The sequence below is a fragment of the Corapipo altera genome, unplaced genomic scaffold (assembly GCF_003945725.1).
Source record: "Corapipo altera isolate COAL_440 unplaced genomic scaffold, ASM394572v1 69, whole genome shotgun sequence".
NCBI classification, from domain to species: Eukaryota; Metazoa; Chordata; class Aves; order Passeriformes; family Pipridae; genus Corapipo; species Corapipo altera.
Window position 1 is genome coordinate 2,037,646 of NW_020884908.1, and position 14,110 is coordinate 2,051,755.

Genomic DNA, 14,110 nt, shown 5'->3' on the forward strand with positions numbered 1-14,110 from the left:
TATGGTGAACTCGTCACTGGCTGCCGCAAGAGAGGAGCCCCAAAGAGGAGATCCAAGGACTCCCTGAAACAACATCTCAGCCTTGGCCTTATTGATCACCATAACTGGTCTACTCTGGCCTCCAATCGGGAGGCCTGGAGACACACCATCTATAACGCTGCTGTTTCCTTTGAGAAAGCACGCAGGATCACTCTCGAGGAGAAAAGACAACGCAGAAAGAATCGTGCCTTGCAGAATTTACCACCTAAGGAGTCTTTCTGCTGTGCCTTTTGCAACCAGACTTGTCTGTCTCGTATTGGCCTTTTTAGCCACCAGAGCACTTGCAACAAACGTGGGTAGAGCCCTTCCCAAATCTTCATTCGCGAAGCCCAGCCATGATGATGATGATGATGATAATGTGAGAAATATCCTAGCAACACCTTTATTGCACTGCTGTTTCAAATAGTATCATTTGCTACTTTGACCACTGTGTGCACATGATCTGCGGCATTACTTTCCTTATATTTCAATTCCCTGCATGTATTAAGTCAGCACTACTACTAAAGGTCTCCTGTCATCCTTCGGCATCTGCCCATCCATTTCCATACATTTTCCTTCCTCCTTGTGCTACCAACCATCTATGTAGCTGCAAGAGCAGCCCAGATAAAGGAGCTAGGCTGGAGCAAAACTAGCCATCCAAACCAAACTGTGGGTTAGCACAGCCTCATTTTCTCCATGCTGCTGACGCAGGTCTGCAACCCAGGAAGGAAACTTCTCTACAAAGTAGCAAGCAAATTCTGGCGAGTCAGTGTGCTTGGATAGCTCAGTTCAAGGTTTACCAGCACCAGAATAGCACCGAGGAATCACATCTGAAAGACCTTTCACAAGAACAGATACATCTAAAGAAGCTTTTTCAGATAGGCTTCCTGAGTCTATAACAGAAACTGCTTTTACTCCAAAGGAAGAAAACACCCAAAACAGCCAGTCCATAGAGACGGGGATTCAGTATGTACCTAGAACTCGTACAACAGATCAAAGCAGAGCCCAAAACTAAGGACATAACCCTCATATGGGTAGCAATATGTCTGGTTGCAGAAGGATGGCTCCTGAAGGGGAATGACACACAAGCTGAAAGAGTTAAGAAGCCACCAATCTACATCAGGATCTGGAACATGACAAACCTGAATCTCTCACATCATGTAGCTGTGAACCCCATGACTGATCAATGGATTATTCCATCAGTCTCATTCTTTCTTACGCAAGAAAATGTTTTTCATACTTCTAATGCTGTCAAGGGAGTGAGCCTGGTCACAGGCTGTACTGAAAGCCACATGCTGCTTATTGGCTTTCTAAGCAACTGAGGAAAACAAGGTACTCAAATATAAGGCCTGGCAAAATACAAACCCTTGAATCAAGAATTCAAGAATCGTTTTCCTCTTCTCACTGGTAGCTCCTGAAACTAAGAATAATAATAAAAAACCCAAAACAAGCATGAGTTTGTCCCCTAGGTACTTGTTATAAAATACTCTACGGTACCCTCCTCCTGTCACAGTACACAAACTGTAGGACATTAGGATGTGCTTCTGACAGCATGTGAAGAAGAAAGCACCACCTCTATAACATAGGAAAGGAACAAAAACACAGGCAGACCAAGTGACAGATAAAGAAGCATGCTTCCTTGCTGGAGCAGAAATCAAAACACACACCACCTCCAATCTACCTTAGGTGTTTTTATTTCCCCATTAAATAGTTTTCAAACAGGCATGAAGGAAAAGAACCTAAGGGGTTTTGACTCCTTTTCCAAACCTGACATATCCCAAAGTGTGAGATAACAATGGCTCTAAGGCTGAAATCTGACAGCACACTTCATATTGACCTGTAGTTTGCAGATAGTGAACCTGAAAGCAGTTAAACCTTCCTGAGAATTCTGGCTGAACTGTTCAGAGCATTCAGTTACAAACCATCTGAGCTTGGACATTACAGGAGTGTAAGCAAACCAAACATCAGCAGGTAGTTTTTGATACATAATCTGAACAACCAACCTTGCATAACAGACTTTCCAAGCTTACAGCATTACAACAAGCACGAAGTACTTTTTTAACCCATTAGAGAAGCTGGGCAGTATTTTCTAACACACTCTCCAAGCCAGCCTTTAAGAGTGCTTGGCCTACAGAGCAATACAGCCACACATCTCTGTGGGTCCATACCAGGCATGTACCTAACAGTTACTGCTTGCTGACGGATAGGTAAACTGGATGTCTTGAGGAATAAAAGGATTCCACTGACAGAAGAAACGTTTTCAGCTGATAACTCACTATTCTTCTTGCCTCCCATAAGCCAAAAGCTATTGTGAATAAGCTAGCCACAATTATTCATTGCCTGTTTGTTATTGCCAGCTGTATGTAAACATTGCAAAGAATATTTAAAATTATTTTTCAATATTCAGTATTTCCAATAATAACTGTAATATGTTTAAAACAAATGTTCAGAAGGATGAATCTAATGAAAGATTGTTTAAATATCTGTTCTTTCTTCACTGGAAATCTCAGGTATGAGAGCTTTCTCACTATATTCCAGTGGACAGTTGCACATGCTGTGGATGCCACAGTGCTTTCCAGAACCCAAAACCTCAATACCAAGCGTTACATAATTAGTACACAGTGTGCTTCAAAGTCAAGGTCACGAATAATTAATGACACATTCTGAATGCAAATCACAGAATCCCAGATGCCTCATAACACACAAGAGTGGTGACGAGAGAAGCTGGGACCATCCCAAAAGATGGTCCAGTTACATTTACAGAATCACAAAGTTATAAGGGTTAGAAGGGACCTCTGGAGATCATCTAGTCCAAATCCCGTGACAAAACAGGGTTACCTGGAGCAAGTGATAAAAATGCATTCAGGTGAGTTTGGAATAGCTCCAGAGAGGGAGCCTCCACAACCTCCCTGGGCAGCCTGTTCCAGTGCTCTGCCACCTTCAACATTAAAAAGTTCTTTATCATGTTGAGGTGAAACTTCTTATGTTTTAGTTTATGGCCATTGCTCCTCATCCTACTGCTGGGCACCACCAAAAAGAGTCTGGTGCCATCCTCTTGGCACCTGCCTTTGAGATATTTATATGTATTAATTGGATCCCCTCTCAGTCTTCTGGACCAAACAGGCCCAGCTCCCACAGTCTCTCCTCTTAAGAGAGATGCTCCAGACGTCTCATCATCTTTGTGGCCCCCGCTGGCCCCTCTCCCTTAGCTCCTTGTCCTTTTTGTCCTGAGGAGCCCAGGACTGGACACGTCCCCCTGGAGCTCGGGGGCTGTCCAGGGCCGGACAGCGGTGCGCTCAAGGCACAGGTGCGCCCTGACACCCTGGGCGAGCCAAGAAAGCGCCGCACCCGCCGCGCGGGGCAGCGCCCGGGCCATCGCCCCGCTGACACCGGCGGGACGCGCTCACCGCCCGGCACCGAGGCCGGCGCGGCCCCGCAGGCTCCCCGGGCCCCTGGGGCAGCAGGTCCGGGTCGCAGCCCGGTACCCGGAGCAACCCTGCGAGGTGTCCCGCGGGTCGGAGCAGCTGGGCCCCGCAGGGCCCGGTGCGATGAGTCCCGGCGACCGCGGGCCCTGCGCGGAGCCGCCACCGCGGCCGCTTTCCCCCCGCGCCCCCCGGGCCGGGTCTCACCTGGCGGGGGCGGCCCAGGCCCGTCAGCGCCGGCGGCCGCCGCCGCATTTCGAAAGATCCGCCATTTTCAGCCCGTCACCGCCGCTCCCGCCCCCGCCGCACCTGCCCCCGCCGCCCCGCCCCGGCGCCGCCCCGCAGAGCCGCCAACCCCGGCCCCTTCCGCACCGCCGGGTCCCGCGCAGAGCCCGCTCCAAGGGGCAGCCTCGCCGCTCCCCGCGGCCCCTCCGACCGCGCCGCCCCGCCGCGGCTCCGGGCGCAGCTGCCCCCGGCGAGCGGCGGGGACGGGATGGGACGTGCTGGGCGGGCGCCCCCGCGGCGGAGGGGCGGCCGGGGCCGGCTGTCCGAGCCATCCCGCGGGGAAGGCCGGTGGGGCCGCCGGGCCGTGGGCAGAGCGCCCGGCGAGGCCGGGCCTGCTCCTTCCTGGCGGGAGGCGGCTGTCAGCCGTGCCCGGCACCCCCTTCCCCGTCCTCCCGCCGCCGCTTTCCCGCCCCTCGCACTCACCGGGCGGGCGGGTGCACTCCCTCCTCCTGCGCTGGCGGTGCCTCTCCGCGGTGCCGGCGCCCCCCCGGTGCCGCTCCCGGGGGCCGCGGCGGCGGCCGCGCCCGCGCCGATCCCGCCGCCGCGTTTGTTCAAAATCACGCGCCCCGCGCCATTCCCCCGCCGCATCCCATAATACTGCGCCGCGCCGCCCTGGCAACCGCCGGCGCAGCAGCGCCCCGCGCTTCCGGGCCCCGCCCCGCCCCGCCGGCCGCTTCCGGGGCCGCGCGGGCGCCACCCGCGGGAAGAAGAAGAAGAGAAGGAGGAGGCAGGGAGGAAGCGAGGAAGCCGCGGCCTTTCCCCCCGCGCGGAATTTGCGCGCGCGCGCCCGTCCCGTGGGATATCGCGCGCGGGGCCCGCCCGGCGCGACCCCCTCCCGCTGCCCGCGCTCCTTCCACCCCCCCTCCCGCAGTCACGTGACCGCCCCCGCCGCCGCGCGCGCGGCTCCATGGTGGGAGGAGGCGGTGGTGGCTCCCAAGATGGCGGCGGGCGCGGTGAGGCAGGACCTGGCGCAGCTCATGAACTCCAGCGGCTCCCACAAGGACCTGGCGGGAAAGTGAGTCGTCCCCGCGGTGGGGCCGAGGGGTGCGAGCCGGAGCGGGGTCGGGAGGGGGGCGCCGGGCCCTGGGAGTGGCGAGGCGGGTCTTGCCCAGCGGCCGCGCTGCTTTAAATAAAAAGGAGACGGAAAGATTTCACCTCGTAGTTCTGTAATTTCTTTTTTTTGTTTGTTTACGGGCTCCCCGCGTGTCCACCCGCCCCTCAGGGCTCGGCTGCTGTACCACAGCGATAGGTCAGGGAGTTTATTTGCCCCGGCTGCCATAGATACGTCAACGACTCTACTATTGTTATTATTAGTAATTATTATTCTTTCCACTGTTTTCATTACTATTATTTTATTATTTTGGACGGCAGACCTCGGGGGTTGAACCGCTCGCGGCGCGATGTGTCTCGTGGGGTTTTACTCCTCCGGGAGATGCGGATCGGCCACCTGGAATTCTTGGAGTCCCAGTCCAGTTGCTTGTGTTCTGGGGAGGCTGAGTCACTTTTAGGACTTGTAGTGTAAAACCTTGGAAACTTCTCCGCCAAAACGTGGCTTCAGCGTGGATGTAGCACTTCGTCAGTGTCACACACGCTGAGGCAAAGTTTAATGAGCTCTAAGTTGCCATTTATGCAGGAATAAGCACTTGAGAATGCAGTCTGCACTGTCCTCCCGTCAAGTGGATATAACCTGCTGTTCGCCCCTCACAATGCTGCTTCTCAGTCTCACTGAATGTGGCATTTTGGACATTTTTTTCTTTATTAGGCTGAACCCTTGAATGATAATAGTTTTCATTACTTTTTTTGTTCGCTATCCTAGGTATGTGATTATTATTTTTTTTTTAAAACCTTCAAGGTTGCGCATACGTTCCCAGGTAACAAAATGATGAGCTGTGTTGTCTGAGAATCTGGTCATGGGGTTTCAGAAGCGCCAGATATCAGCTCCAGGTGAATGTTCATGACCTTTGAGAACATACTCTTTGGAAAATTGCCACCTCAAGGCATAGAAAATATAAACAAAACTAGGGCTCTGACATTGAAAATAAGCAGAGAGGCAGAACTTCTTAGTGATAAAATGTGCCCTGTGAGTGATTTTTAACTTTTTTTTTTCCAATCTTGGACAGATACCGTCAAATATTGGAAAAAGCCATTCAGCTGTCGGGTGTAGAACAACTTGAAGCTTTGAAAGCTTTTGTGGAAGCAAGTAAGTAGAATTGGTTACACCCTGAGTGAAGGCCAGAGGTCTGTGGGGTTGCATATTTGTAAGCTCTGCTTGAGGCTACATAAATACATGATGTTTGGGTCCTGTTGGAACTCAAACAGAACAGGAAGAGGAACCGTCATCACCTCATTCAGATGTTCAGAGGGAATGAAATTATTAAGGGTTTTTTTGTGTTGTATTGGGTGTTTGGCTTATTGAACACCTCTGTAAATTACACCTGTTGTAATTCTTTTAGAGTAGAGATTAAACTTAGTGAGACTAAGCCTAAAGGTTTACTTTCCCAAGATATTTCAGCAACTGAGGACAGCGATTCAGCATGAAACACCTCCCTAAACTATAAATTGAAGTGAAGAATTCATTATTATCTGTCAGGGGTTAGAACTCTGGTGACCTGTAGTCAGTTTCTGAAAGAAAAAAAAAAATCACCTTTAAAAACAAACCCCTTCACTTGGATGCAGTTTTAAAAATTGGAATATTGAAATTTTTTCTAAAAGGAAATGATCACTTGTAGTGAAAGCACTAACAAGTGTTGCATCTCTTTTGTCTCTGACCCAGTGGTGAATGAGAATGTCAGTCTGGTGATCTCACGTCAGCTGCTGACAGATTTCTGTACCCATCTTCCAAGTCTTCCTGACAGCACAGCCAAAGAAATCTACCACTTCACCTTGGAAAAGATACAGCCTAGAGTTATTTCATTTGAAGAGCAGGTGAGAGATCAATGCTGAGGAGGTTTTGGTTTGAGGGTTTGGCCTTTTAAAAAGCTGTTCAAAACAGATACTCCTACTTGGAGTCCAGTTTTGTGTTCCTGTACATGGAAAACCTGAGCTAAATGCAGAGAGTATTTAGGACTGTGCAAAGAATACAGACTTAGTCACTTCATAATGATGCTGGGCATGTAATTCCTCTGCTACCAGAAAATGGCTTCTTACAATGGAACAATACTTGAGCTTGGAGTTGCTGTTGAGAGACAGACTGGTACTCATTGTATTGCCTTCTGCCCCAGTGATGGGGCAGGCAGGTGATGTAAAGAGCATGCATCTTGACAGATAGCTTTTGTTTCGAAATAAACAACCTCTGTGTGTGTGTTGTGTTTAGCCAGTCATTTTACCAGGGAAAAAATGTCAAAATCCCAGTTTTAGTTGACTACTGAATGTGCTGCAGTTCTTTTCCAATTCAGTTCTGTCTTTTGCTGTACGAATGTGCATCATTATCTGAGAAGTTGTTTATATAAAAAGCCTCTAGGATTTAGTGTTGAGAAGAAAGGCAAGGCAATTTCTGTCACGATTTATATTTTCTTCTCTTTATCTGTTGTCTTCTTAAGCAGATTTTACTCTAAGTCTGAGCTGAAAATGCTTGCCTCTTGTTGTCATTATTATACATAAATTAAATCCAAGACATCTGATGATTTCTTTTTTTTTTTTACCTACACTTCCACTTCTAAAACCTGGGCTGTAAGCACTGACGTTTTACCTGCTGACAGCTGCCCTACAAAGCAGAAGTTTCTGCAGTAGGATCTAATCGTAGTTCACTTCATTCATGTCTCACAGGCACGATATGAGGTGTAACTGCAACAAACGGCTTGTGAATCTTGGTGCTCCAGTTCTTGAAAGATTCATTTCATCTTTTTAAAAGCTTTATAAATGGTTACTACTTATCACTCCCTGATGATGAACTCCTTTTATGTTGTCACAAACATGCTTCAAACCAGCACTCATATTTAAAAAGCTTGGTATTAAAACTTGATCCAGGAGTCCCACACAGGACTCCTTGTGTGGGAAGAGTTGCATGTGTGCAGGTTGCTGTGTCTGTGAAGGTGGGGTGTAGGTTGAGGAGATTCAGAAAGAAGAAAAAATACTGTGGAAGTTAATCCAGAACCATTAAACTCTTATAGTTTCTGCAACTGATTTTATTATTCTTTAGGTCGCTTCAATAAGGCAACATCTTGCATCGATCTATGAGAAAGAAGAAGACTGGAGAAATGCAGCACAAGTGTTGGTGGGGATCCCTTTGGAAACAGGGCAAAAGTATGTTACACACAGTTCTGTGCTGTTACATGTACTTGCTCTCTTTGTACTTAACTAGATCAGTGAGTGAGAATTTTTGGGTTATATATTTTCCCAGAACTACTGTCAGATGGCAGAAGTATAGCTCGATGACTGTACATTACAGTAGGAGTTCAGTGGGTCAAAATGCTGCATCACAAGTTATGCAGTATTAATTAGTCTTGTTGATAAACAATTCTTTTTAATAGCATTTTGCAAACATGCTTCTAAGGTTATGGAAAGGTTCTTGAAAGGTGGCAGTTCTTCCATGTGTCCACCTTCTCAGTTCAAAATGAAGACACAGTTTGAAATGGGATATTAACAAATACAGTAGAGGATTCTTCGGGTGTTTGTGGGGTGGGTTTTGTTTGGTTTGGTTTGGTTTTTTAGATTTAGAACCCTTGCTGTTGCTTTTTTCTGGTTGTCCTTCCTGCCCTCTTTCTCTGCATGCAGAAGGAACCGCTGTAGGCTTTGCACTACAAGTTTGCTTCTTAACTCAAATGGCTCACCACTTGTGGCAGAGTTCTAATCCACAAAAATCAGATTATTAGTGTGTACATTTGTGTCTTGGTGGACAGCATTATTTCTACTGCTGTTTGTAGGGGCCAGTTCTACGTTAGCATTCATCTCAAATTTCCTTACACTGGACAGAGAGCGCTAATTTTGGTGTTAGGGAAGAAGAAAGCAGGGTAAACCAAATGTTGCCAAGTGCTTGAGAATCATAATATATGTTTAGAACAGTTAGGAGCAAGGGTAGTTCTGGAGCAACTCTGAGCACTTGCTTTTCTTTCTCTACAGACAGTACAATGTAGATTATAAACTGGAGACCTACCTGAAAATTGCCAGGCTGTATCTGGAGGATGATGACCCCGTTCAGGCAGAAGCATATATTAACCGAGCTTCCCTGCTGCAGAATGAATCAACTAATGAGCAGCTGCAAATCCATTATAAGGTTGTCTAACTTGCTTTATTGCTTTCTCTTTCTGTAGGGAGATGATTCCACACTGAGATGGTTGGGTTTTTTTACATGCTGCCACTAAAATTTTCATAAAGAGAAAAGAGACAAAGGGAAAAGCTTCTAAATGGTTTTGGGAGTTTGAGAGACACAGCAATAATGAAGCAACTCTTTCCTTGTGATGCAGAGATAAGTCTGTAAAGGTTCCTTAAATGCCAATTTCCTGTACTGATTGAGAAGACTTCAAAACATCTGAAATATTGTTGACAATGTTGCCTCCACCTTTGTTTGTAAATCTAAGAGGGGGGAAAAAATTGCATCCAATAACTAGGGACAATGGAAGACCTCCCTGCCCCCCTCCCTTTCCCTCAGTAATTAGATGATGATTCCCATCCATAAAAGTAGCTTCTTTAAAATTTTAAGTAGTTAATTAACTGTTGGCCTTTTTACTTATTTGTGGGTTTACTGTGTACCTAGTTCATACACAAATTTCTCAAATGAGTTTAGTAACTGATGAGCAGTGATGACTACAGTGTAACAGTACTGATCAAGGAGATAAGTGTTTAAAATTCTACAACACAAACCAGGTGTGCCATGAGCTGTGTAACTCAGTGTCTAGTGGCTTTGATTTGTTGGTTTTCCCTTTCCTTTTTTTCTCCTCCCATGCTAATTTTTAAAGTGTGCACTTAGTTGAAGGTGTAAATGTTTTCTGTAAATTGTAGAAGAGCACAAAGGAAGGAAGAAATATCAGATGCTGTTACAGCCCTGAAAGGAAAAAGCAAACACTTGAAACACACGAATTGCTACCTAAGTGCCAGCTGTCAGTGTCAGTAGTGAAGGGGAACCTTACATAAGTACAGTATCAGCTGTACAATATTTCATGTACTTAAGTTTCTGGCCTTTAGACATTTGAAATATTTAACATGTGAACAGTGGTGGGAAGTGCCCTTTTAATTGCTTTCCGTGATACTTTAGCAATGACTTTTCAAGTCAGGCTAATTCTTTGAAGACACAGATTTCCCTAAGATGCAGAAGAGCAATGTTTATGGGAGCTGTCACTTGATAGTGTGCAAGTTTTGCACACCTGTATTATGCAGCCACCTCTGCTAGTTTTCTTTTTCTGAGACATCCTTCCTTTCTAGGTTTGCTATGCTCGAGTTCTCGATTACAGAAGAAAGTTCATTGAGGCTGCCCAAAGATACAACGAGCTGTCCTATAAGAGCATAGTCCACGAAACTGAGCGACTGGAGGCATTGAAGCATGCTTTGCATTGTACTATTTTGGCATCAGCAGGTAAAATACATTTTTGTATAAAAGAGCCAACGTAGGTATTTCCCCTGAAGCAGGTAATCTTGTGTATTACTTGTGTGGAGGTATCTTGCACTAAGATTTGTCGAGGAATCCAAAGTTATGAACACGGTGTCAGAATTGCCTGTTGGCATCTGTTAGCTCAGAGGTGGATTAGTTCAGTGTCTTTGCCAGTGATAAGGTGGCATCTTGGCTAAAAATGCAGAAGGTAGTGGCAAACGGCATTTTGGAACTGAGCACAATCAAATTCCTTCCTTAGTACAGCTTCATTGGCTGTTACTTGTGTGTATTTTGGAAAAATAATGATAACTTCCTGCTGTTTACCTCTAAATACTTGGTGCTTTGGTGATCATTTGTGAGGATTCTTCCTGACTGCCCTAGGACAGCAGCGTTCTCGCATGCTTGCTACGCTCTTCAAGGATGAGAGATGCCAGCAGCTTGCAGCCTATGGGATCTTGGAGAAAATGTATCTCGACAGAATTATCCGTGGAAATCAACTGCAAGAGTTTGCAGCTATGCTGATGCCTCACCAGAAAGCAACTACAGCCGATGGTACGTATTTCTGTAAAACCTCCTAATGTAAGGTGCTCGTCTGTGGGAGTTAGACTTGCCCAATTCAGGCAAGAAGGGTAATGGAAAAGAACTTAGTATTGCTTATATCATTATTTTTAAATTATTTTTTCAGCCCGTTACCCTCGTGGGCATAGTAAAGCTTCTTAGCTATAGTTCGTCTTACTGATTTACTTATTTATTTGAACTGCTTCCTGACTTGACAGGAAGGTGACGTAGAGTGAGGGGATGATTTGGACCTCACACTGTATCCAAATTGTTTTCTGAACCATCTCACTGTCACTGTCTTAGCTCTGGAACCTGAGTAATGAGAAATAATGTCACATAATGACTTCATTGGCATCCTAAACATGCTGGTCTCTGAAACAGGAAAATCTTCCTAGTGAATAATAATTGTTGATTAGGGGCAAATAAATAACCATGTAGTCACAGAAGTGAAAACTGTGTTAAAAGTACTTGCTAACAGTCTCCTTTCCTTGGGTCAGCTTGTTGTTTATTTATAACCTGTACTGTTTGTCCTTATAAGTTAAAGAACGCAAGTTAGTTGATATTTAATAATGTGCTTGCCTTCAACTAGAGGTTAAGGGGCAAATGAGTTAAACTGTTCAGTCAACAGCGATGGACCCTTAGATAAGGGTCTATCACAAGAACACTAAGAGAGAGTTAATTGTACCCTAAGAGCTGTAATGAATAATAAAAAACCAAAGCAATGGTCTTTCCATTTGGCAAGCTAGGAACTGATCGCAGGAGGTCAAACTCCCTCAGTTCAAACATTGAGTCTTGTAGCAAGGGATCCTATTGATTATTCTAGAAATTAAATAAAAGGGTTTAAGCTATCTGCCTTAAAATCAACCACGTGCTGTCTATTTCTTTTTGTTCACTGTCTCTGCTTAGCTTAACACTGATGTGAGGCAGATGCATCTGGACCTTCTGCACTTGTAACACTTTGAAAAAAAAAGAAGTGCTTTTTCACTTGCTATACAATATAAACCAATATTTAAATCTTATAGTAATGTTTTGAGGGTTTTTTTTCCTCATCTTAACCCTTAAGGTTCCAGTATCCTGGACAGAGCTGTTATTGAACACAACTTACTATCTGCAAGCAAGCTTTACAACAACATTACTTTTGAAGAGCTCGGAGCGTTACTAGAGATCCCAGCAGCCAAGGTATCCATTATCTACTTTTTTTTAAAAAAAAAAACAACAAGGAACATCAGCAGCTTGAGAAAATAACTGTGGTAAATATTAGGGAAAATAGTTAAATATTAGGAAATAATTAAATATCTCATGTTATGAGGAAGGTTGAATACCTAGCACATCTTGTGAGAATGGAAGGTACACCATGTGGAATGAGGAATAATGGAGTATGTTTAATCATTTCATAATTAGTGTTGTCTATGGGTTCCTTCCCCCACAATGTGTGCAGATGTTGAAAAGCCTATAAGGCTGTTAAGTCTTAGTAATTTTTAACTTCTTTCAGAATGGATGAAGTTTCTGCCATCTTTCTTTACTCTTCCAGGCAGAAAAGATTGCTTCTCAGATGATAACCGAGGGTCGCATGAACGGATTTATTGATCAGATTGACGGAATTGTTCATTTTGAGAGTAAGTTCAACCACAGTAATTTACTTTTTTAGCACCCTTCAGAGTGAGCTTTTTGAGATAGTGTTCAACAGGATAAGGAAATTAGGTCTAATACCTTGTCTGAAGGGAGCTTGCTCTGTCTTGCTGCGACCAGGAGGTGGCAGGGTTTGCCATAATGGAGAGAGAACCTTTGACGCTTCACCCACAGAAAAGTGTGAATTTATTTCATCAGTCTCCTTGTAGGAACAGGCTCACCAGGAAGTTCTCTGTTCAAATCTACTTTCAGTGCAGGAGTCAGGCTTTTAACAGCTGAAATAATGGTTGCTTTTGAATACCGAAATGAGCCTGCTGTAGCTGCAAGGAAAGCTTCCTCTGTGAGTTAGGTGAGGGCAGTGGCAGATGGAAAGGTTGCAGTTAAAGAGGCAAGGGATTTGCTGAGACTTACTTTGTTTAGAATGGGTTGTTTGATTTTTTTTTTTTTTTTTTTTTTTTTTTTTTGCTTTTCAGCTCGTGAAGCTTTGCCAACTTGGGACAAACAGATTCAGTCACTGTGTTTCCAAGTTAACAACCTGCTGGAGAAGATAAGTCAGACAGCCCCGGAATGGACGGCGCAGGCCATGGAGGCCCAGATGGCTCAATGACTGTGCAGCCGTTGTCCAAGTGGAGGCAATCAACTGCCTGCTATGCTGGAAGAAGGGAACTGAGCAGGACTGTGAAACAAATAACCCACATTCATTTCCCTGTCTTCTGCTTTCACTATGGCTTAGGACACAATTAGGTGATACCACGTTTGGTGTGACAGGCTTAGAATGTTCTCTGAGCTTAGAATGGTGCTGTTGCTGCCTCTGTGTTGCACTCTGCTGTCCTGAAAACTGTGGGTTCCATGTGGAAGAAGCTGTAATGTCTGCAGCAAGATTTGGGTTTGGTTTATTTAATTTTTCCCCCCCACACACTGTATTGTTAGAGCTTTGTGGCCCATTACTTCCTGTGATGCTTGAATCCTGCTATGAAAATAGAAGCACCGTGTTTCTTTTAGTTGTAATAAAGGCTAAGCCATTTGGCTTAAGTGTTGTAAGGACCCAGGTTTTGGGGTTTGTTTTTGTATTGTTTTGCTTTCATTTTTTTTCTTTAGCAGTAACTTGAAGTAAGTAGAATTTTTGTAATTGTCATTTTCAGCCCCTGAAAACACTAAATGTGTAACAGCTTTCTTTCCTTCTTTTTTTTTTTCTTGTAAAATGCAAGTTTGAAATCTTAACTTGAAGTAAATACTGACCTTCTCCTGCACTGGTGGTGCAGCAGGGCACAGTTATTTGTGCTGGCAGTTGAGGTAAAGACCAGTGTTGCCAAGAGAGCTTGTTGCAGTGATATGGGAAGCGATGAGAACATAGAACATACCAAGTAAGGTAAGCCAAGCGTGCTCTTTGTTTTATTTCCTAGGATCGCACTGGTAATAGCACAAAAGTATTCAGAGTGCTTTTTGGAACTGGAGGTGTAACAGGAGACTTTGACAGGTAGGGATTCTGCACTCAAAAGATTAAACAACTTCTGCAGCTCGAGTGGCCAGAGAATACTGTGCAACTTAATTATGTAATGAGATACAACAACTAGGTAAAGGTGTCGTGTGATAAGCAGGACTGACTTGAGATGCTTATACACAGCAGTGAAGTATCAAAGTGGCCCTTCTGATGTTTATCAGTCTGGAGTTGGGC

The 14,110-nt window shown here is 45.3% G+C and overlaps 2 protein-coding genes across 6 annotated transcripts in view; one reads left to right on the forward strand and one right to left on the reverse strand.

The window, feature by feature from the left end:
* Positions 1-4,234, reverse strand: part of LIN54 (lin-54 DREAM MuvB core complex component) — a 41,421-nt gene extending 37,187 nt beyond the window's left edge. For 3 of the 5 annotated variants that reach the window (XM_027652712.1, XM_027652711.1, XM_027652710.1), the window contains exon 1: positions 4,149-4,230. The gene's annotated coding sequence lies outside the window, so the exon portion shown is untranslated. Of the gene's footprint in view, positions 1-3,647; positions 3,729-4,148 lie in introns of those variants that run through there. The other 2 variants (XM_027652713.1, XM_027652709.1) reach the window with 2 other exon arrangements.
* Positions 4,235-4,604: 370 nt separating this feature from the next.
* Positions 4,605-13,488, forward strand: COPS4 (COP9 signalosome subunit 4). Its single transcript, XM_027652802.1, has 10 exons — positions 4,605-4,740; positions 5,846-5,925; positions 6,499-6,650; positions 7,864-7,967; positions 8,784-8,937; positions 10,083-10,233; positions 10,630-10,800; positions 11,870-11,985; positions 12,338-12,422; positions 12,909-13,488. The coding sequence occupies exons 1-10, from the start codon at positions 4,664-4,666 to the stop codon at positions 13,040-13,042; spliced, it is 1,224 nt and encodes a 407-aa protein (XP_027508603.1). The 5' UTR covers positions 4,605-4,663; the 3' UTR covers positions 13,043-13,488.
* Positions 13,489-14,110: the final 622 nt, after the last annotated feature.